At 36.7% G+C, this 23,321-nt stretch overlaps 1 protein-coding gene across 1 annotated transcript in view; it reads right to left on the bottom strand.

Annotated features, from left to right (window-relative positions):
* Positions 1–13,196, bottom strand: part of LOC149450757 (twist-related protein 2-like) — a 70,217-nt gene extending 57,021 nt beyond the window's left edge. Inside the window, exon 1 of the mRNA XM_089691386.1 lies at positions 12,410–13,196. Coding sequence (XP_089547512.1) covers positions 12,448–12,936 — 489 coding nt within the window. The 5' untranslated portion in view covers positions 12,937–13,196 and the 3' untranslated portion in view covers positions 12,410–12,447. The remainder of the gene's footprint in view (positions 1–12,409) is intronic.
* Positions 13,197–23,321: the final 10,125 nt, after the last annotated feature.

The raw sequence follows: 23,321 nt of genomic DNA, 5'->3' as shown, positions 1-23,321 counted from the left end.
CGTGAAGTGGCACCTGGGTATGTCTTTAGACATTTCACAGTGTAGGTCAAATTGGAGATGGTTGGCTTTCCAACATGTTTTCCAGATGCTGGAGACTTTATCAAGGTACACTTGTTAATATAGAGGGACAATGTGTATTCCTGTATATTAGAACCATATATTTATACCATATTATTTCTACTGTTCCCACATATTCAATAAAAGTAATGCCCAAAGCTGAAGTAAACTATACTATAAACATGTCAGTATAAAGATGTAGTAAAGACTTATGATGGCAATAAAATGATACCCTTCTCATTATAGCATAAAAAAGAGCTGTAGTGTATATGGTACATCAATCTATGACATCCTATCAGAAAGCCTACTTTTTGTGACTGTATGAAACACATGAAAGCTGAAATCTGTTTGCATACTTTGGGTTACTCTACATTATTATTTTTGCCAAAAAATTAAAGTGCATATCTAGGCAAAACCTTTTTTTTTTAGTTTTGGATGGAGTGGGACAGTGTTATAGCTTCTGTCAAGTTTTTATTGCTGTCTTTTTCTCCATTGCAAAGGTTCACCCCTTTATTTGTAAAGGTGACTATTGTCACAAAGGAAGAAAGTGAGAGGAAATGTAAGATTTTAAATATTGTAAAGCGCTGAGCAAACTGTTGGCGCTATATAAATCCTGTATAACAATAATAATATAATAATAAGATTTTAGGATTTAAAGTCTCCAGAACAAGAGGTGAGGGAAAATCTTCTAATGGGGGCACTTGTTCCTGGGATAATAATTTATGATGGGAATTTCCCACACATTGCAAGATTTCCTCTGACTATGTTGCTGAGCCAGGATATGAAAGGAAATTTCCCAATGGTACAGAAAAAAAAAACTGGCATGGGTTTTAACCATTCCCTACTCTGTTCAAAACTATTAAAACATTTTGGCTATACATACACTTTTAGTAAGTGGCTATGTTTCATTTTTTTAGGTATTTTGTTGAAATCACATTTACATAGTGCTATGTAGAAAATGGCCAGCAACCCCAATCCTTCTTCCTACTCCCTATTTATTAATCAAAGAATAATATCCGCTGACATTTTGGGATTACTGTGGAACATAGTGTGTAGGATAATATGCAGTGTTACCAACCCTATGAACAATATTCACCCAATTAAAAAAAAAGCCAAGTGTTGGTGAAAACATTTCAATGTCATTTCCATGTCAAGTTGTATCATATGAAACTTGCATTGTATTGACCTTGTGAAACCTTGATTTGTTAGCCTTATCCTGTCTTCAGTTCCTTGCATTTGAAATTCATCAGTACCATATGGAATGCCATGGGGATTTGTATTTATTTTCAAGGAACTGGCTGGCTGACTGGCTGGCCTGCTGGAAAAATCCTAATTTTCATATGTCTTGCAAGGGGAGTCTTAAATTATAAGGGACATGATAGAGTTGATTTACTAAAGGAGTAGAGTCTCATTGCCTAGCAAAGCGAGCGTTATTAAATAAGTTCACTCTTTGTTTACATTAAACACTGAATCATATGGGAGGAAAATTGTATGTGTTTGTGTATAAAACTTTGGTAAAAGAAATCATCAGTAAAAATCTGTGCTTCCATCTCCATCTTCATAATGGAATTAGCTCTCCTTGAATGATATATAAAGAGTATTTCATTTCCCTACAATTTTGTATTTTTTTTTGACTCATTGCTAATATTGCAAGTTCCTTAATCATGTGCCCTTTTTTTTTAATTGGATAGGATTGCTTCATATTTATGGGTGAATTGCAGCCATGATTACAATTTAAAAAATAAATAAATTCTGTTAATTACAAGTTCTGTAATGTACGTTAGTTACTGCAGGTGGTTATAATTTGCAATGTGCACACATTTGTAGGTTGTGCATATTGTTCAATCCCACTCTTACTAAATGACTCTTATTAACTGTTCCTCTAGGTTTTGTGCTATATACAGTTAACTTTCTAAGAGAGACCTAGAATCTTATCAAAGCATGGAAAAAACCTAATATTAAAAAGTAACAAATGTGCCAAACCCCCACATTTCTAATAATTGTTTGCTCATTTTTGCGAGGACTTGGGAGAACACACAGGAATACTCACTTTACTCCATGGACCCACAAACTTCCTCCCCTCCCATTCCAGTTGTGACGGCCGAGCACCCAAACCCACTCTTCACATCAGTCTCTGGCTGGTCTTGTTGTCACCTCTCTCATTAATGTCATAACTCCTACATTGTAATCAGTGCAGAACAAGAGGCCACATAATCAGGATGGGACATGGCCACTGGTAGAAGTGCCTGTCCACATTCCAGTGTAGTATCAGCAGTTACTTTGTAACTTGAACATACAATTTGCTTGATGAGCAGTCTATACTTATTTGGCAAATCCACCATCTTATCACCTATGCCTAGGCTGACATGATCATGTTCAGAGCAGTAAATGTCAATAACGTCTAGAAATTGGGTTTTTTTGTTTAACAAAATAATGTAATTTTGTTTGGTAATGCTGCAATATGGCCTGATGATTCAGGTTGAATTTATTTTTTTTAATAATAATAGGTCAACCTCAAACACTTTTTGCATTCTGTGTTTAGCGTAAATTGCTGTGCTATATGCATATCTGTAATAAATAATAATGCATATTTTATCAACAGACTGACAGTATTCTACAATTACCTGACCATTCTACAACAGCCCCCCTGTTTCCTAGCCACCAAATTTTATCAATAAATTTTGACAAATTTACAACAAATTTACAAAAAGACAAATTTTAAAGATATTATTCATGGTGCTGTATAAAATAATTTTTTGTTTAGTAAATCAACCCCATGATGTTACTGCCCTCTGGTTCTGAAGATGCTAGTTGCTTGGCTGACATGCTGTCCCTTTGGCTATACCTTGAATCCCTGACTCAGAACAATTATGCAGGTAGGGACCTTTGCCTCTTCTCTGATCTACCTGATCAGCATTATTGTTTAAGGTCATTGGCTAACTAGATAAGAATCAGTATAACAAGCAGGAAACTGCCATTCTCAGAATTAGAGAAGCAATTTCAGCCCTTTTATGTCAATACAGGTTTATTTTAGATAATTTTTGCTGTGTTTTGCCTGTTTCTGTATTTCTGAATGTTCTGTTCAAACATGTTTCCTGGTAGCAAATGTTATACCTGCAGTACGTGTTCACAGCTTCTCTCTCTCTTTTTTTAAAATTAAACATGAAATAATGGTTTAAAGTGTATTTAATTAATCACGTATGCTCAGATCTCACAATAGTAGGTATATTAAAAGTACAGGAACATGGTAAATGTTACTGAAGTAGCAATAAATGTGCAGGCCTTTGGGGTTTTGTAGATGAACCAACATGGAACAAGAGGTGTTTAGCAAGAATGACGTTATCAAGGAATACAAAACAAAATAAAACTCTGGTCTGTTTGATTGTACACCTTTACCAGGTAGCAAAATCGGGATTCAGCTATTTCAGCAGATGTTGGTCTCTTTATAGCATTATTTGAAATCTCAACCCAAATGCTCTTATCAGCTTTACACAATCATTTGTTTAGAAACCAAAATCAACTTTTCAGAATCCATTTTCTACTATTTGGACTTCAAGACAATTGGTTGTCAGACAGTAGAAGATGAATTGTGGTTGGATGGTGAATATTATTGCACGAAGGAACTACCTTAAGAATTAGAGCTTTTTATTCAGTAGAGCTGCTTGTCTCCTGCATTCCAGCCCTTCTGATGTGGATTGAAAGAATAACCTGCCAGTCTTTGGGTATTATTTACTAAAGAAGTAGAGAATTTTAACTTAACAAATTTAGTGAAGCTGTATTCACTTTAAATATCCAATCATTTGCAAAAACCATTAAAAAATTATTTTGGCTTGTATTTGTTTGGATGTTTAAGATAAACATAATTCCATCATATATTTACTAAGGCTAAGCTAATTGGACAGTTGTGAAAGTTCCCTACTGCTTTAGTAAATGAAGCCTTATGTTCACGGTTATATATAAGTGTTTTATCTAGTGCAGGCACCAATGTGTTACTACAAAAAGGGTCCCAGGCAAATAGAACGTTTCCAGATTTTTTGGAAATTCCTTTTTGTAGTACATGATTAATTTCCTAAAAAATATAGTAGCATTACACAAAGTAGGACTTCGTATTTTTCAGAACTGCCCTACAGGAATTTTCTTTATAGCTTTTCTGATCTACTAATGTAAAATTTTAATTAGTTAATCAAAGCAGCAAACAATGCCTTTAGTGTTTCCTTGTTGGTGCTATAGATTTCTATTTAAGGTCTGGGCACTGCAGCACACACCACATAAGTATGATATATATAATTGAATTTCCATAATCTAGTTAAGATGTTGACTTTTGTGAAAGTGACACCGCTAAATGTGAAGCCTGGAGTACAAAATGGAAGGGTTATGTACTCGTCAGTTAATTACTGTGGACTGCCACATTCAGATGTGATGTACAAAGTTGACATAACGTGTCTGCAGTTAGATAAACCAATAAAATACGGAAACTGTAAACCATTACCCTGAAAATGATCTTTCGCCCTAGCCTTCTTTGCAATTTTTTTCTTACTTTTCTGCAAGTGAATTTCATGCCTTCCAATGTACAACGTTCATCGGGAAATTATGGCCACATCTGCAGCTAATGTCCCTATGTTGATCCACATACTGTGCAGACTGCCACTGCACGATAGGAGACAATTCCGCCTTCCTTTGAAGTTGGCCCGGTAGCGGCCTCTCTGCATGTTCTGATAGTGAGAATGGGTAATGCTTGTTTGTTTTGTAAATCTTCATGTTGTGAGTTTGTATAAAGCACAAGATGACAATTACAGCAGTGAAGGATCTGCTGTGAGCTCCTATGTTATTCTTCTTTTTCTTTAAATGAGATCATTATCAGTACAAATTTGAGATTTGGAAAAAACACAAAAGGCCTCAATGTGAATTAGAAAGAATCAAATCTGTCATGTGTTGACTGTAGAAGTCTTTCTTTTTTTAAGTTCATGCTGCCATTGTCAAGTAGACTAATAACATGTACAAATGGATGAAATACAAATAGAATTTTCCATGTAATATGGCCATAGATAAATGGATAATTTATTCAATTGATCAGTAGCCATTATGTGCCCATTCTCTTATGGTTACTTATTAATGTCTTTCAGAAGTCATTAGTATATTCATTTGTAACATATACTTCAGAGAAAGTGTGGGTTCTGCCAGTGACGTCATTTTTTAGCACAATTTAGCTCCCAGTGACACACATTTTCCAGCATGCTGAAAAGTCTACTAAGGAAGCAACTTTTATACTTAAGCCCAGTAATACAATGTTCCCTTCAAAGACTCAGATGATTGGTGAAATTTAAAAACAACAGACACACAATTGAATTCCTGAAGCTGGCAGAGATTTATCACACAGGCCAAAGAATCAATAGCAGATAGAAAATGTAGGCTAGAAGAGCTAAACAAGATTTTCTCTATTTTATGTACTCTTTTATTATAGGTACACTGTGTCTATACACATTTTACAATAGTCTAGTCCTCCCCAGGTCTACAGTAAACAAGCTGGTGGTATGGGCTGTACTTTGAAAGCATTGTGACATATCCATATCTCAAAGAGTTGTCATTGACTTCAAGGGAGCATTCACAATGGAGATGAGGCTGTAGTTGCATTACATTTGTGTTTGTGTATGGGTGCATTCGCCATGAGTCACTTAAGCTGGCCATACAGTATACAATTTTCGTGTTCAATTTTTTTAAGATTTACTTTCAACTATGTAACGCAAGGGCGTGCCTGATTGCATACAAATTGAAAGTGTTTAGGGTTGACCTCATAATATATGGTTTTGGTAAATCTAAAAGAAAATTGTACAAGAAAATTGTATAATGTATGGCCAGCCTTGGAGATAAGAAAACTGATTAACAAGGAGTAGACAAGTGATCACTTATCTTATTAAATAAGGGGAATCTGCGAGCACAAAGTCTCTGTATTCAATAAGCCGTGTATATCTTCCTTTTGTTAGTCTAGTAAATCAATCTCCCTGAATCTCTGTTGTGGATATTAGTGCAGTGTACACTTCTGCCTTTAACTCTGGTTTAATATCACCTAAATATTACATGTTCTACTTGAAAGTGTATGTTGAATGTGATAGTTTGTATTGAAGTTCTATTAACTCCTAGAGTAGACTCTCTGATACTAGTGAAAAAAACTATTAGGTATAACAGCTATCACAAATGTAAACCATTGATATGTATATTTAACTCACAAAATGTAAAATATCTATGATGGCCATGGTTCATTAAGGTGTCAGTCCTAATTTCGGAATTCTAGTTTAACATTTGCAGGTTAATGTTACCTAAGGGCTACTTAAATGTCTTGTGGCTTCATCAGTGAGCTCTCTGTTCTTAAGTCCCTTTGTGAGTTCACTACAAGGTGGTATCATTCTCTATGTTGAATACTTCATAGTTTCCATTACAGAGAATGAAACATAAAATAAATGTCTATGGCATGGAGGGTACAGGTTGGAAATGTGGCAGATGTGTTGTTGGAATCTCTACAAAATATAAAAAGCCATTTGGCTATTCAGTTCTAGGTAGACAAACCATTTTATACGTGATATTAATTATTGCTCAAACAACAGTTAATACAAAATGTATCCCTTACACTTGCTATGGAAAAACACAATTGATAAATACAATAATATAACAGTACATTTATAAACTATTTAAATAGGTGCCAAGGATATGGAAAACAAAAACATAGCAAATAACTGGACTATGTCTGTCTTCACCATCAGTTCCTTTACCTCCATAAGTCACTTTCGAACCTGCAGGTGCCTGCATCATCTACTGAGTGGTCTTTATATTTACTGTATTAAGAGAAATATGGGGGCTACCATTGTTGATCTTCCAGAAATACAAGTCACCTGTTTGTCAAACTTCTATATTTTCAGAATCACTGATCCAGAAAGAGCATACAGATTAGAAAGTCAGAGTTATGTAAGTTCTCCTGACTTGTTCCAGGTCCATGCCTTAGAAACTATAGAAGATACTGGACTAGCATGAAAGCAAAAAAATCTAACCTACCCAGGAGAGATCAGCAATGGCAGTTTCTATGTTATCTTATTACTGCTTTCAAGTGTGAGGAAGGCTACCTGGATTTCTTCAGATTCAGAATGAGATACATTCACCAGTATCATGTACACATACAAGAATTACTCTGTAATAAATTACTTTTATGGGAAAATTAAGCATTTTTGTTTCAGATAAAACCATTTTGCACAGCATGTTGGAAACTGCAGCTGTGTCCCAGGAGAAGGAGCAACGCTTTACTATGTTTTCAGAGTAACTCAGTTAAAGTTGATGGAAATCCAGGCCAGGCTATAGATTATAGGAGAATTCATCCTAAATTCTATTCCTCTGTGTTTATCAGTAAAAACAGGAATGCTAATCCTAATAGCAGGCTGTATTTCATGGCCAGCTTTCCACCGTTCATTGCCAGAACCTGTAAGCTTGCGGTAAAGTATGTCAATTTGGAATCTTCTGCAAGTGTTATAGAACTTCTACCAGTCCAAGAGTGTCTGCTATATCTCTATAGTACAAAAATCTGATATACGAAATAGGTCACTTATACACTACCAAAGTGGGCCTGTGCTTGTTTTAAACATCCAATTAAGCTAATTATTATTTTTCCTAAACTGATTGAGGTTTCTTCAGCTGTCAAATTGCAAGGCTCAGTAACCTGCAGCTGTCAGGTGTCATTGATCTGACGCTGGCTATGGGTTACTGTATATTGCAATTGCTTACTGTCTCTTTATAACAGCTTTATTGGTTTTTTTTTAATAAACACTAGATCACAGGCCTCTAAGACTGATAAGCAGAGACAGTTCTTAGTGAATCTGGGCTGCCACTTTATAGTCTAATGTCTACTGCACTACTTCAGCTTTCTTTCTGCAAGTCAAATATATGTTACTTAAAAACAATAGTAAATTTTGTAGATCAGATGCTGCAGTCCAGCCCAAGATTAGTACTGACCTTTATTGTTTTAATTCTTTATCTCTATATATAAACCCATTCTGTACACTTTTACTTTGTATAATAGCGAAGGAGCAGTGCAGTATTTCTTTGTTATTGGTGATTTTGGCAAAACATCACCAAGCTAATGTATATATTTGAATATGCAATGAACTACCTACATTAATTCGATAGATCTCCATAATATCATCATATGAATAAGTAAAAACATCTGCCTGTGTGGCTGTTTGATAATAGTAAAGGAAATTATGTTTTAAAGAACCACAACATAAAATGAGTTTCTAGTTAAAGATTTTGTAGTATTTCATAAGCGAAATTATGTAAATGTGGATAACTGAATAAGGATTACAGGGAATTGTGGTTACCAATTGTCCTTTATTTTTAGGGATATCTCTGTTATTTTGTGATTAGAATTCTTTTCTTTTCTAAATTTTAACATTGTTCATCATCACACTAAAATCTCAGTTTTTGGGGTGTTTGCTGCTCTTATTATTACTGTTAAGATAACATGTGATTGTAGTGTACCACAATCTCCCAAATTTATATCGGGAGTAAAATGCTCATGTACACTTGATAGGTGCTCCTGTACATTACTATAAACTAGATCTATTGGTTCAATGGAAAATCAAATCAAGTAAAATAAATGGATTTCTTCGTTAGAGAAGAAATATTTCAGCCATGGCATCAGACATGGTCAGGTTTTGTAGATAACTCTCAAAGTGATTTACTAAAGGCTTTATTTTCATGCTACTTTTCATTCAATTTAAATACCCAATCAGACTCAGGTAAAATCTCAGTTACAGTATATACAAAGTAGTTATGAAAATGAAGTTAATTGGCCAATTTTGACTTCACTTACCACATTTTGTTTTGTAAATATTCATAATTTACCACGTCCTGGATCTAATCCACCTAACAGTTTTGAACATTTGCTTTTCACTGCTTTTTTTTTTTTTTTCAAGCAAGGTTTTATGTCTCTTTTCCACAGCGCTATGCCCTTCGTTTCCTGAAAAGAAAAGGCAGCTTGTAGCTATTGCTTCTCGATTTGCTAAAGGTCCCAACAGGAGCAGAAAGGTCAAGTGTTAATTAAACAAACATGATTTTGACATTTGTGTCTGTAAAAGGATGTGTCTAATAAAACTCCTTCCCCACAGTGAACTCAAACTAATATATCACCTTAATTATGTCTTACAGCACTAACACGATAAGCTTTGACATTGACATATATTAAAATATAACAAGGAAAATGTTTTGCATGCTTTACTTTCCTTTCTCATTAAGGTAAGGGAAACCTATAAAATATAAAGATGCAGGACTTAGATCATGCATGCCACAAATCTATACCAAGATGTTGAAACTAATACCATTCTTTCATTTCTGTTTGGTTTATTTGTTAACATGTTGGCTTAAGGTTTTATTTTATTCACATGCCTATGTAGTTGTTATAATTATTACATGTAAAAATGTTAGCATATTGCTCACACTTTGCTAAATTTGCTGCATGTGCATTTTTTAGTGTTACATGTAATAGATATTTTCTTTCTTACTTTTTGCATGACAAACAAAAGGGTATCAAAAGAAAATGAACAAAGGGGAATGATAAGCACATTTAAAGTCAGTAACATAATAACATTATTAAGCAGGCAGTAAAAATGAGCAGAAAATGCCTGCGATGACAGAACATATCACTCAGTATGCTGTGACGAATAGCAGTAGCCATTACTAAATCTACAGCAAGTAACAGATTTCCGCAGAGGTGAATGTATGAGATGTAATGTTTATGTCTTTTTACATCAAGACTTTATTTGGTTTGTTACTGACTAGTATGATATTTCTTAGCCATAACCACAACAGTTCATTAATCAGAGGTAACGACAATCCTTGTCTAGTTTGTCTCGAAATACACTTGGTGAATTTAATAAAGCAGTGCAGTGAGCAGTCAGGTTGTACAAGGTGCACCAATCCGAAACAACCAATCACAACCAGGTTTTAGTTTACTTGACTTCTGGTATGCATAGGTTACTACGCATTGGGGGTTCTTTACTAATACTGCATGGTGCAAAATCTGGTGCAGCTCCACATAGAAACCAATCAGCTTTCAATTTTTTTTTTCTCAAAGCTTAATTGAACAAGCTAATGTTAGAAGCTGATTGGCTACCATGCACAGCTGCATCAGGTTGTGAGTGCTCCAGGTTTAACAAATCTCCCCCTTTGGGTTTCTTCTGTACTTACCTTATTGAATAAGCCAAGCTAATCTGTTGAATGTCAATTTGCCTCCAGTCTCTATGTGATTTCCAGGATTATAAACACTTTATTATAGTCTGAGTGTTTATAATAGGCACCTAATTGTCTTACAGTAACACATATAAGGGTGCAAGGTCTGTTCTTTTCTAGGTGAATTCCTGGTACATACACACACAGCAATTTACATCTTTGTCATGCACACAGCCCCCTGTGTGTTCTACAGTGAAGGAATGTTTCAAAGTTTGTTTATGTTACAATGTCCAAAGGCAAAATTTAAAAAAAACAAGTCTATACCACAAAATAGACAAGGCAAACTATTTGATTATTGGAGAAAGATGTTAGCAAGGCAGCAGAAATGTTTGAGATGAAACATTTGGACAGTTCTCAAATGCTAGATAAATAAGCTGTGGGACACAGACAATGTATAGAAATAAACATCACACATAGTTGCACGGATTTTCTCCGGTGGTCTGCATACCCTAGGCATGGGCATAAATCAACAGAATCCATACATGTTGATTGTCAACTAAATGAACTACCACATGGTATAATTTAGTTGTCAGCTCAGATTTTACCACAGCTTCATTTTTTCCTTAAAAACCAAAGATACTAATAGCAAAGGTGAACCTAGCTATTTAAAAAAAGTTGTATGTGGTCCCTGACATGTCAAAGTTTATTTCCACTATCGTGGAATGTATACTGGCAGATATACAAAGACATACATGATGATGAATTTGCATCATTTTCAGATCCAGGCTACTTATTGCTCCATAACACCTAACAATATTATTGGGATGAGCTCTGTGAACACAAAAACATGTTCATATACTGTTTTATATTAAATATTTATTTTGTTTCCAATTGTGAGAAGAGAGAAAAACATGTTTTCGTTTTTAGCTGTTGGATAATTTCCTAGGTAGCAAAAACGTGAAAAAGGCTTTGGTGGAAAATAGATCCCTTAATGCCAATGGCGCAAATGTTAAGAAACAATAAACCATTTTATGTGAGAACTTAATGCACCATCTCTTTTCTCCTTTTCTAAACATAGGATGCATATGTTCGTATTTGCAATTAATTTGATATTGCCAGTGATCACTACTTTATTGTTAATGTGCAGGCACAATGGGCACATTTTAGATATATCATTATATCAAGTGTACTTTTTATTCGTACATCTGTTTGGGCTCCTATATAGTTCTGTCTAACTGCATACCTTGATGTTCTTTATAAAGCTTTGTTATAATACTTTCTTTAGATACTTTTCAAAAGTAATGTATTTTTAATTATTTTAATTAATCTGTAGGCCTCTACAAGTGACTTGTCAGTGTTTAGATGTAGAACTGTGCACAAACTTAGAGAAAATTGTGGACAGTGGGAACATTTTTTTCTCTTTTTACAGCTTGTAATCAGCTTCTTGCTTTCATATTATAAGGTGCAATATCACATTTCTAAAATTGAATTGACTTCTAAGAGCAGTGATATAAAAAATATATCACTGCTCTTAGAACTTGAAATCAATGTTTTTTCATGTGTCCACGGTGTTATGTTTCTCTTATATACTCTAATGAAGCTACAGACTGCCTTGCAATTTCCATGTTAGACACCGTTAATTGGACTCTAAGTGTTGTGCTATGTTCAGCACTGGGCACCTTGTTGTAAGTAATGAAGTGTGGCTAAGACTTTTCCGGCTGTACAGTTTAATCAGTCTGGATAATGTAATGGAGGAAATGCTTGCACCTCATTCCCACCCAGGAGACATGATTAGCCGTGAAAAGTGATAATGTGGCCTAGGTCAGCCAAGCCCTCTCCTTGTCTAATTTATAACAGGAGTGTATAACATCCTTTTTTGCTTAGCGATCTGAATGACATGGATATAAATGACATGTGCATTGACTGTTGCAAGCTTAGCGTGCACAATAGGGAAACAATGAGTTACTTAATAACAAGAATATATATTAACTGCAAAATAGATCTGAATGGTATCTAAACAAGCATTTTAAATGCTCAGATTGCCCTCAGTTTTTCAATTTTTGCATATCAGATGAGCAGAGGATACACAACCATTACAGACTCCATGTAAAAGATATAAAACTGTCTGCCAAGCTTTCCCACATACCTTCTTGAACAGCAGGCACAAAGGACATCGGCGATGGTTCAGTGGGATGTTGACATGGACCAGGCACCTTCCATTCTCCAAACAGAGAAGGCGTAGCTGAGTCTTTCATGAGCAAGATAGTTACAACTTGCAATCTTGTGGTCCAGCTCATCGCTCTGCAAAACTTGATACAGGAAATCAATATAACGTGAAGCCAGCTTCAGGGTCTGTATCTTGCTGAGTTTATCAGATGGTAGGGTAGGGATGATCTTCCGCAGCTCTGCAAAAGCGTCATTTAAGGACTGTGTGCGTTGCCGCTCTCTGACATTGGCGATGATTCTCTGTGTGTGTACATCCTCAAATGTTTCTAGATGGGGACTCCTTTTGCTGCGCTTGCATGATGGTGATAGGGACACCCTCCCATCACCAGATTTGCCCACCAGTACTGTACGTTTACGTATGGCCTTTCTCTGTTGGCGCTCAGCCTCTTCCTCACTGGTTACCAGGCTGTCTTCGGGGGAGTCAGGGCATGCTCCTTCTTCTTTCATCTTGTATGAAGTGGTCCCTGCTGCCTGAACTCTACTTGTGATCCTCCCCCAGATGCCTGCTATGGGATGCACTCTTATTTGTGCCAGAACCTTTTTAAAGTGTTGGAGGCAGAAGGCTGTACCAAGAAAGGTGAAATAATTGTGGAAAGCAGCGTGTGTGTGCCAGCACAACTGGTAGTCAGTTGTACCTCCCAGCAGATTCAGGCAGAGTGTGTGCTCCTAAGCTTAACAGACTTCCCGAATAATGCTCCTATCCTTCCTTCTTTTCTTTCACTCCTCATTTTTGGATGTTAAGGAGGGATTTCACAAGAAATTGGCCTTGTGCTTCTTCTGATTGGATCGCCCAAGCCAATGAATTGGGGGGAGGGATCCATAACTTCTTTCTAACTTTGTGATTCCAAATAACTCTTCACCCCCCTCCCTCTCTCCTTTCCTTCAGTCAAAACCAATCCATCATGGAAAGGTAGTATAAACGTTGCTGGACATTATGGGTTCCAGATTTAAGCCTGCAGGCACAGATGCACAGTGAACGGAAGGCTGGAGCAGACTGCCCATCAAGCAAGAAGTAACATAAAGGCGGCATCAGTCCCCTTAGGCGCCACTGAGGGGGTATAGGGGCCTTTCCCAGTGAATCGCTGTTACCCCTTAAATCTTTCAGACACTTCATCATTTACATATAAAGGCTGCACCGTGCAGTCTCTGCATTCAGAAAGCATAATTTCTCTATCAACAAACGCTGCTAGGCAGAAGAAAATCTTTATATAGGATGAGGTTACCTCACTGGGGAGAGTGTATAGTGTAGAAGAGCCGCACAATAAACAGACACTGTTGTGACAGATTGTACCAGTGCAAATCCTAACCAGATGATGGGAAAACCCTTTCCTTTCCGAGTTGATTTTATAGACACGCACTGTGTTTGTGTCCCGAAATCCCCTGATCAGAACAGACTGCCAGTGGTGTTTTGATGTTGCATTGGACCAGTCTTTAACATTATGGGAAACGGACATGCTGTGAAGCTGCTGCCAACTGTAAACTCTACCGATATATATATACACATGCACAAGCTGCAAAGATACACAACCATTTAAAAAATCAAGATGAATCATCTTGTCTAAACAGGATAGCAAACATATAGTTGTTGTAGTTCCAACAAAAACAGACAATGGGAAAAACTAACAATAACACTTTGTATCTATGCTTGGCAGTTGAAGCTGCACATGTAGCTGTAGATGGGAGTCAGTGTGCAGATAATGTAGACCTAGGTACATATCTGAGAAATAGTGAGCTGCCTACTGTAAAGATATTACAAGTTATAGGAGAGTTCCATTACAGGCCTGAGTGGGCCTTCTGGATCACTAGTATTTTTCTGATTATACATTACATTTACTTTTTTGCTGATACACAAGTTTTAGTTTAAAATATAGCCAGTTGCTTCTGTGATGCCCTACTTGTATATAAGAACCTTCTTTAACAATATTAGTATTATACAGTATTTATAAAGCGCCAAGAGTTCGTTCAGCGCTGTACATTACAAAGGGAGACAGAACATGTGACAGTACAATAACAATACAATGCAAAACATGAGGGGATTGAGGGCCCTGCTCCTTTGAGCTTACAATCTAGAAGGGAGGGGATAGTGGTACAATATATTGCAATGGTAAGACTTAAATCACAGCAACCAAATATCAGACTTTATGGTGTTATCATCTAGCTCTAAACTTTCCGCTTAAAATTAAATTGTTGTTAAATCATTTAATGATAGCAACCTGTTTTCTAATTCAAATGCAGTTACAGCCTCTAATAAGATCAAATGGAATATTGTAGGTAAATGTATCATATTATTCAGTTGTGTATGGTGTGCTCATGAGATCATTTTATATTTGTAACCTTAAAGCCAAACCCCAGATGAACAGGTAATTATGCTGTTCAATTATATATGAGACAATGTATTTCCTGGAATGGGTTGTAAAAAAAATGTATATTTGCTTACTTATACACTAGCGTGTGTTGTCACCTTCAAAGTAGTGAACTTGTGAAGTGACAGAATTTTCTAGACAACTGTGCCACTGCTAAAACATACCTGGAATTTGTTTTCCGGACTGCAGCACAGTATCTTTGTCGCAGCATGGTGGATGTCCAGGATGTCATCAAACATGTGTCCTTTTAAGGCATTTTTGAATGTTTGGAAACAGCCAAAAGTTGCAAAGTGCTAAGTCAGGGGAATAAGGTGGTTGGTCAAGTTTTGGATTGGATTTCTGGGCCAGGAACTCATGAACACTTAACGCATCATCATGCAGGAGCATTGTCGTGGTGGATTCTCTGTCCACATTTGCATCTGTCCTTTGCGTTATTGGCTGCCCACTTCTTGCATCATCTTGGTCATTGTCTCATCTCTCTTTAACACCTTTGTGCTGAGAGTACGCAAATATGCGTGCTGTTGGTAGGTGGGCCTTGATGCCAAGAGGTCGCATATTTCCCTACCCAAATGTAAATAAACCTGTACCGAGAGTGCATGCCCTGAGCACTCCTGGCACAGTTGCCAGCGCCTAACGGAAAGCTCTTGATCGCTTCTTGTGATCGGGAGCTTTCCAACCATGTGAACGCTGTGACAGCCAATCACGGCAGTCACATGTTTATAATCCCCGCCCCACCTCCCGGCTTCAGAAACCTTTTTCAAAAGCCGGGAGGCGAGGAATTAAGGGGTTAAATCACCTATGCCATTCAAAAACCCCTTTATTTCTTCATGGAATGTTCATCATAAGCCTATTGTAAGACAGCTTAAGTTTCACTCGCACTTTTGCCAATTTTCATGCAAATTTGATGTTAATCCACTGCCCCAGATTCCTGTCACTCATTTTCTGCCAACAGACATGTTGTTTAGTCTACTACTCCACAAACACTCAGTCAACTGGTCTGTGACTCAGGTGAGTGCAAGTTAGAACATGTCAGAACACCTAGACGTAAAGCTAAAATGTAAAAATAATACTTTGTATCAGAAGAACCATTTTTTTTTTCTCCAGAAACTGCAGATAACAAGAGAAAAAAAAAATCTTTAAGAGATGACTTTGTATGACAGCTAGATTATTGAGGATTTTACACAAATCCCATGCTTTGCAGGGAGAAAAAACAAAGAGATGGTTCCCTCTGTAAAGATCCCTGTGTTGATTGTCAACACAGGGCTCTGGGCTGTCATTGAACACAGCTGTTCAGCAGGTCCTGAACATGAATCATTGGCTGGGACTTGCTGAGAAAATCCAGCTGTGTCTAATCATTTTGGCATCCTGTACCCAGAAGAGGCCAGCGACGTACAGGTACGTCGCTGTGTCTGTACTGGCTGCCCATCCGCAGCGCATTGCAGGTGGGTGGTCCTGAAGTGGTTAAGTAATAAACAGTTGGAATAGAAAGGTTTAATGATGGTAACTAACTTGGTGGTGGCTGCCTTGAGCAGTTTACTGTTGTCCTGTTTTGAAGATGACAGTTGGTTACTGTAGTTCACTGACATTAATATATTTTCTGCACCCTCAGCAACTATTCTAAATTCTATAATTGAACACAAATTATTGGCTGACTATAAAAGCACAGAACTGAAGAGAGAGAACGCCGAATGCACATTTTATTGTATAGCAAAAGGAAAAACGTATATTTTAGGGCCTGAACAACATTGTAACAAAAAAAATGTTGTTGCCCAAGGCAACCAGTTAGGACCCTTCCTTTATTGTCAGACTTGAGCAGTCAAAAAGATAATTGGAAGCTGGTTGGTTGCGAAAGACATTACATTTTTCCTCTTAGAACAATTGTCAAACACCAGCCCCTTTGGGACTGTATGAAACAAACATCTGATTTCTTATATATACCATGAAATTTTAACTAGAATACCAGTGAAGACAACTGAAAACCTACTTCTGGGAGAGAACACTCCCCCCCCCCCCCCCACTGACACAACTTCCCCATAATTAATGTCTTCATCCCACAAAATATAAATATTCAGGGGGGCCATTTATGAAAGGTATGCAGCATGAAAATGAATGCATTCTTTTGAAGTTCATATAATCAGTAAAACTAGTTCTAAAGCTTAGAAATTACTTGGTTTCCCACACTGTATTGAATAACATGTAGGATTAAAGGTCACACATATCTCTCAACAAAACAGCCTCAGCACCCAAGGGTCTTTATGAGGAGCTGAGGAGTTGTTACCTCTGGAGTCCTGACAACATAATAAGTGGTATGTTTTTCAACCCACTTGTATAAATACTTATTGCATCATTTTATGTACATCCTCTTTTAAAGGATCAGTCCACCCTATACTTGTTTTCTAAGCTTTGGTAGACGCTCTAACGTTAAACCACCTATGAGTTTCTTGTATCTTTTAGGAGCTTCAGTGTTGAAAATTCTAATCTGTCTTTCCAGGTCCACACACCTGCCAAGGTCAGTACATAGAGCTTTCCCATTTGTATTAATCAATGTATCAATTCGTATTAATGGAATTCAATATGAAGTGTGCAAACACCAACGTTGTAGCAGAAGGAATGAATCTCCCTGGTGGATGAGAACAGAGTGGGGAACCAAAGCTGGAGTTCCTGAGAAATATTGGATGGAAACTGTTATCTGTTGACTAAAATATTCCACCTATACTTGAAGCTAAAATGTAAAAATAATACTTTGTCTCTGTAGCAAAAAAAAACATTTTTTTCTCTCCAGAATCTACATATAACTGTCACGGAGAAAAAGAAAAAAAAATCTTTAAGAGATTACTTGGCATGACAGCAAGATTATTGAAGGTTTTACACAAATCCCATAAAGGCATCTACAAAATCATCAGGACAACTTTGATTTAAAAGGATGAAGGAACATTAACTGAGTTAATTATTATGAGTGTTAGTTTACACTCCAATGATCTTCAGTACTGATCAAATGTTCAGTTCCAACATTGATTAAAAAAAGCCATAGTTACATCATTTCTTAAACACATGGGTTACAGTAATAATATTTAAAAATAGGATACGCTTTAAGGTAAAAAAAAATGATGTTAATAAATACTTGCAATCAATGGGATAGACACTGACACTGCCAATGATTTGGAACAGTTATTCAAGTGCTTAGGATACAGACGTAAATAGGTTTTGGGGGTGTTTTTAAAATGCTATTAGCCTTTTTTTTAATTACTGCAGACAAGATATACTTCTACATCTGTACAAGGGTTTCTTTTCCTTATGTTATGTATTCTTTGGCTATTCATCATTGCCTTACTTATGCGTTTTTGCAGGTGCAACTGTCTTAATCGGATACTTATAATATTCAGTTGGCTCATTTTTAGAGTATCTGTATTCCTACACTGTACCTTGGCACTATTTACTACACAGGGTAAAGTCTTACACTTGACCAGCGGATTGCCATCCACCCCAATTTAGAATGAAAACAAAAGCCCTTTAAATTGAATGGGCTAAGACCAGTTGCACAGGGGCGTAATAAGTTACTGATGTTTATACTTAGGATCTTGTTGACAGAAACATCCTGTGTAAAATGTCCCACAAAGGCCTTGCGTATAGGTACAAAAAGCCTAGTACAAATGATCAGAAAATCGGACGAAGAATACAATTTTCAAAATGATCGTAAGATAATCTGATCGTTAGTACACTGTTTTCATCCAAAATTATTAGAAGGGACAAACACGAAATTTTGTATTATACCAGATCAGTGCAGTATTCGTACGAAATAAAAATCAGAAGAGCAAGACCACGCATGCTCAGAAACAGAAGAATACATTACAATACAATACAACACATTACATCACTTCTGAAGTTGTATTCTGTCATAACTTTAGAAACCTCCTCATTTTTGATATGAGATTAGAATGCAAAAAAAATAGATAATCATTCGTATGATATTCTCATCGTGTGTACCAGGCTTAAAAGTGTGTAGGTGTATAGGCGAGTAAAATTCTTCGTCATTGCCTATGTTGTTTTATGCTCATTTATACTCACGTAAGCATGCTTATAGACACATTTTTGTGCGAAAATTACAGCACTCACATGTAACATTTTCTATTTTCATTTTATGGCTGTGTACTCATCGCTGTATTTCTGATTTTTACTCAGCAGTGTGCATTGTTCCATAGACAGCAATGCATCTAATTTCAAATCAGTAAATAAAGGGGAGGCTTTTACTCCCATGTGCAAGAGGCCTTAATGTTAATTGGGCTAGCAGAGATGCTGCTTATAGTGAAAAGATATACAGATGACATTTTAAAATTCTCACGGGGTAAAAAAGGCATTTTCTTTTCCTTACTAAAAAATATAAATTAAATATATGTGTGCATCAGAAAACACTATGCCCTGTTTTAACTCTTTGTGGGGTTTAAAAATGTTACCTATTGAATATTTGTGAAATGTTGAAATGGTGGAAGTTTCACACCTACTCTGCGGACTAGGGTTCCCTACAAACACCCAGACAGAAAGAGGAACTAATCTAATCGGGGATTGGTTGACACAGCTTATATATATTTCAGTTAATTAGTTTAAAGAGTCATAATAACAAAGGAATGGATCATCAATAATATCTGACCTTTTGTTATATGTTGTTTTAGAAAACGACTGTAAATCACTAAAGTCAGTAGACATTATTATTATTATTATTATACAGTATTTATATAGCGCCAAAAGGTTTGCTCAGCGCTGTACATTATATTGGGGGACAGAACATGAGACAATACAGTAACAGAACAATACACGAGGGGTTCGGGGGCCCTGCTCTTTCGAGCTTACAATCTAGGACATTGCCTTTATCAGTTTTAGTATTGCTATAAAGTTACAATAAACTTTCTTCTAACAGCAGCTGACATTCATAAGAATTGTTTAAGCAAATTTCAGAAGGTTGGTTGTGATTTGAGCTTCAATAAAATGAAAATGGGTGAAATAATACTTTATTAATTAGATTAGAAGTGCACACCTTACTCATACACAGGGCAACTTTAGGCATTACTGCCCCTATGGATTCCCAAACGCAAAAACAAGGCAGTTGTGAATTGAAAGAATTTTTCCTATTGTTTCAGTTTACGCCTACCTGTTGTGTTAATGTGCACTGAAAAAATTACAACAGGTTGCATTTGTACACAATGTAACATGTTGTGCAGTTAGGGTTGCCACCTCATACCTTTAAACCCGAACACATATTAATTACACAGTTTCTGTGTCTGATTAAGGTGGTAATTAAAATAACTTAGTGCGTTATCTGCATTCAATTACCCTCAGAACCTGTGTAATTAATATGTGTTCGGGGTTTAAAGGGATGAGGTGACAACCCTAGCTGCAGTGCATCACAAGGTGCTAGAGTGCATAGAGTTGAATGAAATGTTGTTTTGTAATATTTCAATAAATGAAAAAAAAAATAAGATTAAAAAGTTAACAGTGTGATGCGTTGTAACAATACAGTGAACAACCCCTACACAAGGCACACCCATGTGCATGTGATATATGGAGCATAACACACACTGGTGTCAATGGACCCTAATAATCTGACATGTTATAAAACCTTCAGCATAGAAGGCCAGTCTGTAGACGTGTGTACTTTACAGGCACACGAGGACTTATTGTTTCATTTACATTTATAGCAGACCTGCTGACCGGTGTATATTACCAGGAACAAGTGACGTTTGCTTTTGTTTAACCTTTTAAGTATTCATTTTGCTTTTTTTCTCTCAGGCATACATTCACATACATGTTGTGCAAGGGAAATGGAATTAGCCCTGTAAAGACTAGATACCGGGGAATTTAACAAATAACATATGAGCAGCCATCCTTTTAAGTCAGTTTGCCATTCTTGCATGCTAACACTATCCTATTCTTAATTGAACCCCATAAAATACATCAAATCTAATAATATGGGAATTGATAAAAAAAGGATTACAAGACCCTGTATGTGATCTTGACTCTCTGTTTACTCAGTTCCGTAATTGAGGAGCCATTGTGAGTATTAATGACATTTAAACTGATTACATGTCATGGGACAAAACATGTTTGCATGGCTAGCAGTAAAGTTACTCCTTTATCAAATTAATAACTATATGCTCTTCCACAAAAAGGGGAACTTTTTGACCTTCCACTTGCTTCTCTTAGAGAACTACCTGAATAGATCAGTTTAAAAGGCTGGGTTAGGTATTATAAGGGGGGGGGTCACTGAAAATGCTTTACTGATAACACAAAAGATGACAAGGAGTCAAGTGTTATTTTATTAGCCTATACTACTGCCATTATTCAGGGGCCATTACAAGTACTTTGGTGGCAGTTTTCAGGCTCCATTGTTAATTTAAATAACTGAAATAACAAAGGTAAAAATGTTTCAATGCCACGTTTTACCACAATAAAAAGATCACATGAAAGATCTGACCATATATTTTAAATATATACCAGGCATCAATTTTTTCATCATCTTGGGAAACTCTTTGACATTAGAATATGATTGCACTGTCAAGTGCATATAAACGTTCAGCGAATAGCTAGATGTTGAGCTAAAAGCATCCATCTGTCCGAAAAAAATTATTTTAATTGAAACACCTGTGCTGACTGGAATTGTGTAAAATGTGAAGTGTTGGTGACCCCTGTGGATTGGTTGGGAAAATTGTGTCAAAACAAGGACACTACCTGGCACAGAAAGGGTAAACAAAATATAAAGACTTCACAGTTTCAGGCTGTGAAAGGGTTAATGCAACAAACTGCTCTGAACAGGGTTCAGCTCTCTCATATGTGAACAATTAGCACCATATTCCTACCAAATAAGATGCAGATGTGTCATGACCAGCGCATTATCTTTGATGTCCTGTGGTCTGCCATGTGATTTAACCCTACCACTGCCAAGTGCATACCAATCTTTTGTGTGCCAGAATGACAGCGCATAGACAAGAGATCCAAACAGTAAGCAATGTTTTTTTCTTTTTCCCAGAGAGATGTTAATTTAAATGCCTAATATGAAATATACTGTTATGGCATTTATACAATAAGTGTTTGCATCTTATGAATTAACATTCCCATTCTAAAATATTCTTTAAACTTACATCAGAACACTTGTGCCCACAGGCAACCAGTTTTGGACACACATTTTCCTAATGAAAAATAGCAATGTCTGTTCCTAAGCTGATATGTGTAACACCAAGCCAACATGGGTTACAGTGGGCATGGACCTTTATGCCTTATCTAGGTTAAGAGTGGACAAAACATTAAAAGAAATCTATGGAGAGCTGATATTGTGGCTATTAGCTCAGCGTGAGGGATGGTGCAGTTAAAAGAAGCATAATCTCCATCACATATATTTAATGGCAAGATAATGTAAAAAAGTAACATGCTGTATATGCAGAAAAGAGAACATTATGTTGGGATGTGGACTGGAAATAGATACAGCATTGGGGGTAAGATATTCCTTTTAACAACATTGTATCTCCTCAGCCATGCAAAGAATGTCATATCCATTGACATACAGTTGGATACAACTAAATTTAAACACAGGTGTGAATCATGCCAAAAATATTTTAATGACATTATATTGAATATAATCTTGTGGCTGACAGAAACCAGTGTTAAAAAACAGACTAGAAAAACTTATTCTGAATAAATCATCAGGACCACGTGGCTTATACCAAAGAGTCCTCAAAGAATTTAGTCATGTCATAGCCAGACCATTATTCCTAATTTTTAAGGACAGATTACTGACTGGAATGGTACCTGCTGATTGGTGAAAAGCAACTATTCAAAAAAGGGTCAAGATATATACTATATTGCCAAAGGTATTAGGACGCCTGCCTCAAATGCACATTAATTTTAATGGCATCCTAGTCTTAGTCCGTAGGGTTCAATATTGAGTTGGCCCACCCAAACCACAATGGCAAGCTGGTGACACATTATCTGACACTCCCAGTCATGTCAGTTAGTAGCAGTAGCCAAAAGTCTGCAAGAGAACCAATTTTCAACACACCATCCATTAGAAGGGTTAATATTCCACTGCATTTCTTTCCTCTTACTACATAGGGTTCAATATTGAGTTTAGCTCACCCTTTGGAGCTATACCAGCTTCAACACTTCTGGGAAAGCTGTCCACAAGGTTTAGGAGTGTGTCTATGGGAAGGTTTGACCATTCTTCCAGAAGCGCATTTGTGAGGTTGGGCAATTATGTCGGACGAGAAAGCCTGGCTCGCAGTCTCCGCTCTAATTCATCCCAAAGATGTTCTATCAGGATGAGGTCAGGACTGCAGGCCAGTCAAGTTCCTCCACCCCAATCTCGCTCATGCATGTCTTTATGGCCCTTGATTTGTGCACTGGTACACAGTCATGTTGGAATAGGAAGGGGCCATCCCCAAATTGTTCCCACAAAGTTGGGAGCATGAAATTGTCCAGAATGTC

This window comes from Staurois parvus, unplaced genomic scaffold, assembly GCF_062004578.1.
Source record: "Staurois parvus isolate SC_StPar_1 unplaced genomic scaffold, SC_StPar_1.0 ptg000562l, whole genome shotgun sequence".
NCBI classification, from domain to species: domain Eukaryota; kingdom Metazoa; phylum Chordata; class Amphibia; order Anura; family Ranidae; genus Staurois; species Staurois parvus.
Note: the sequence above shows the minus strand (reverse complement) of the source record. Positions and strands in the feature narration are given on the sequence as shown.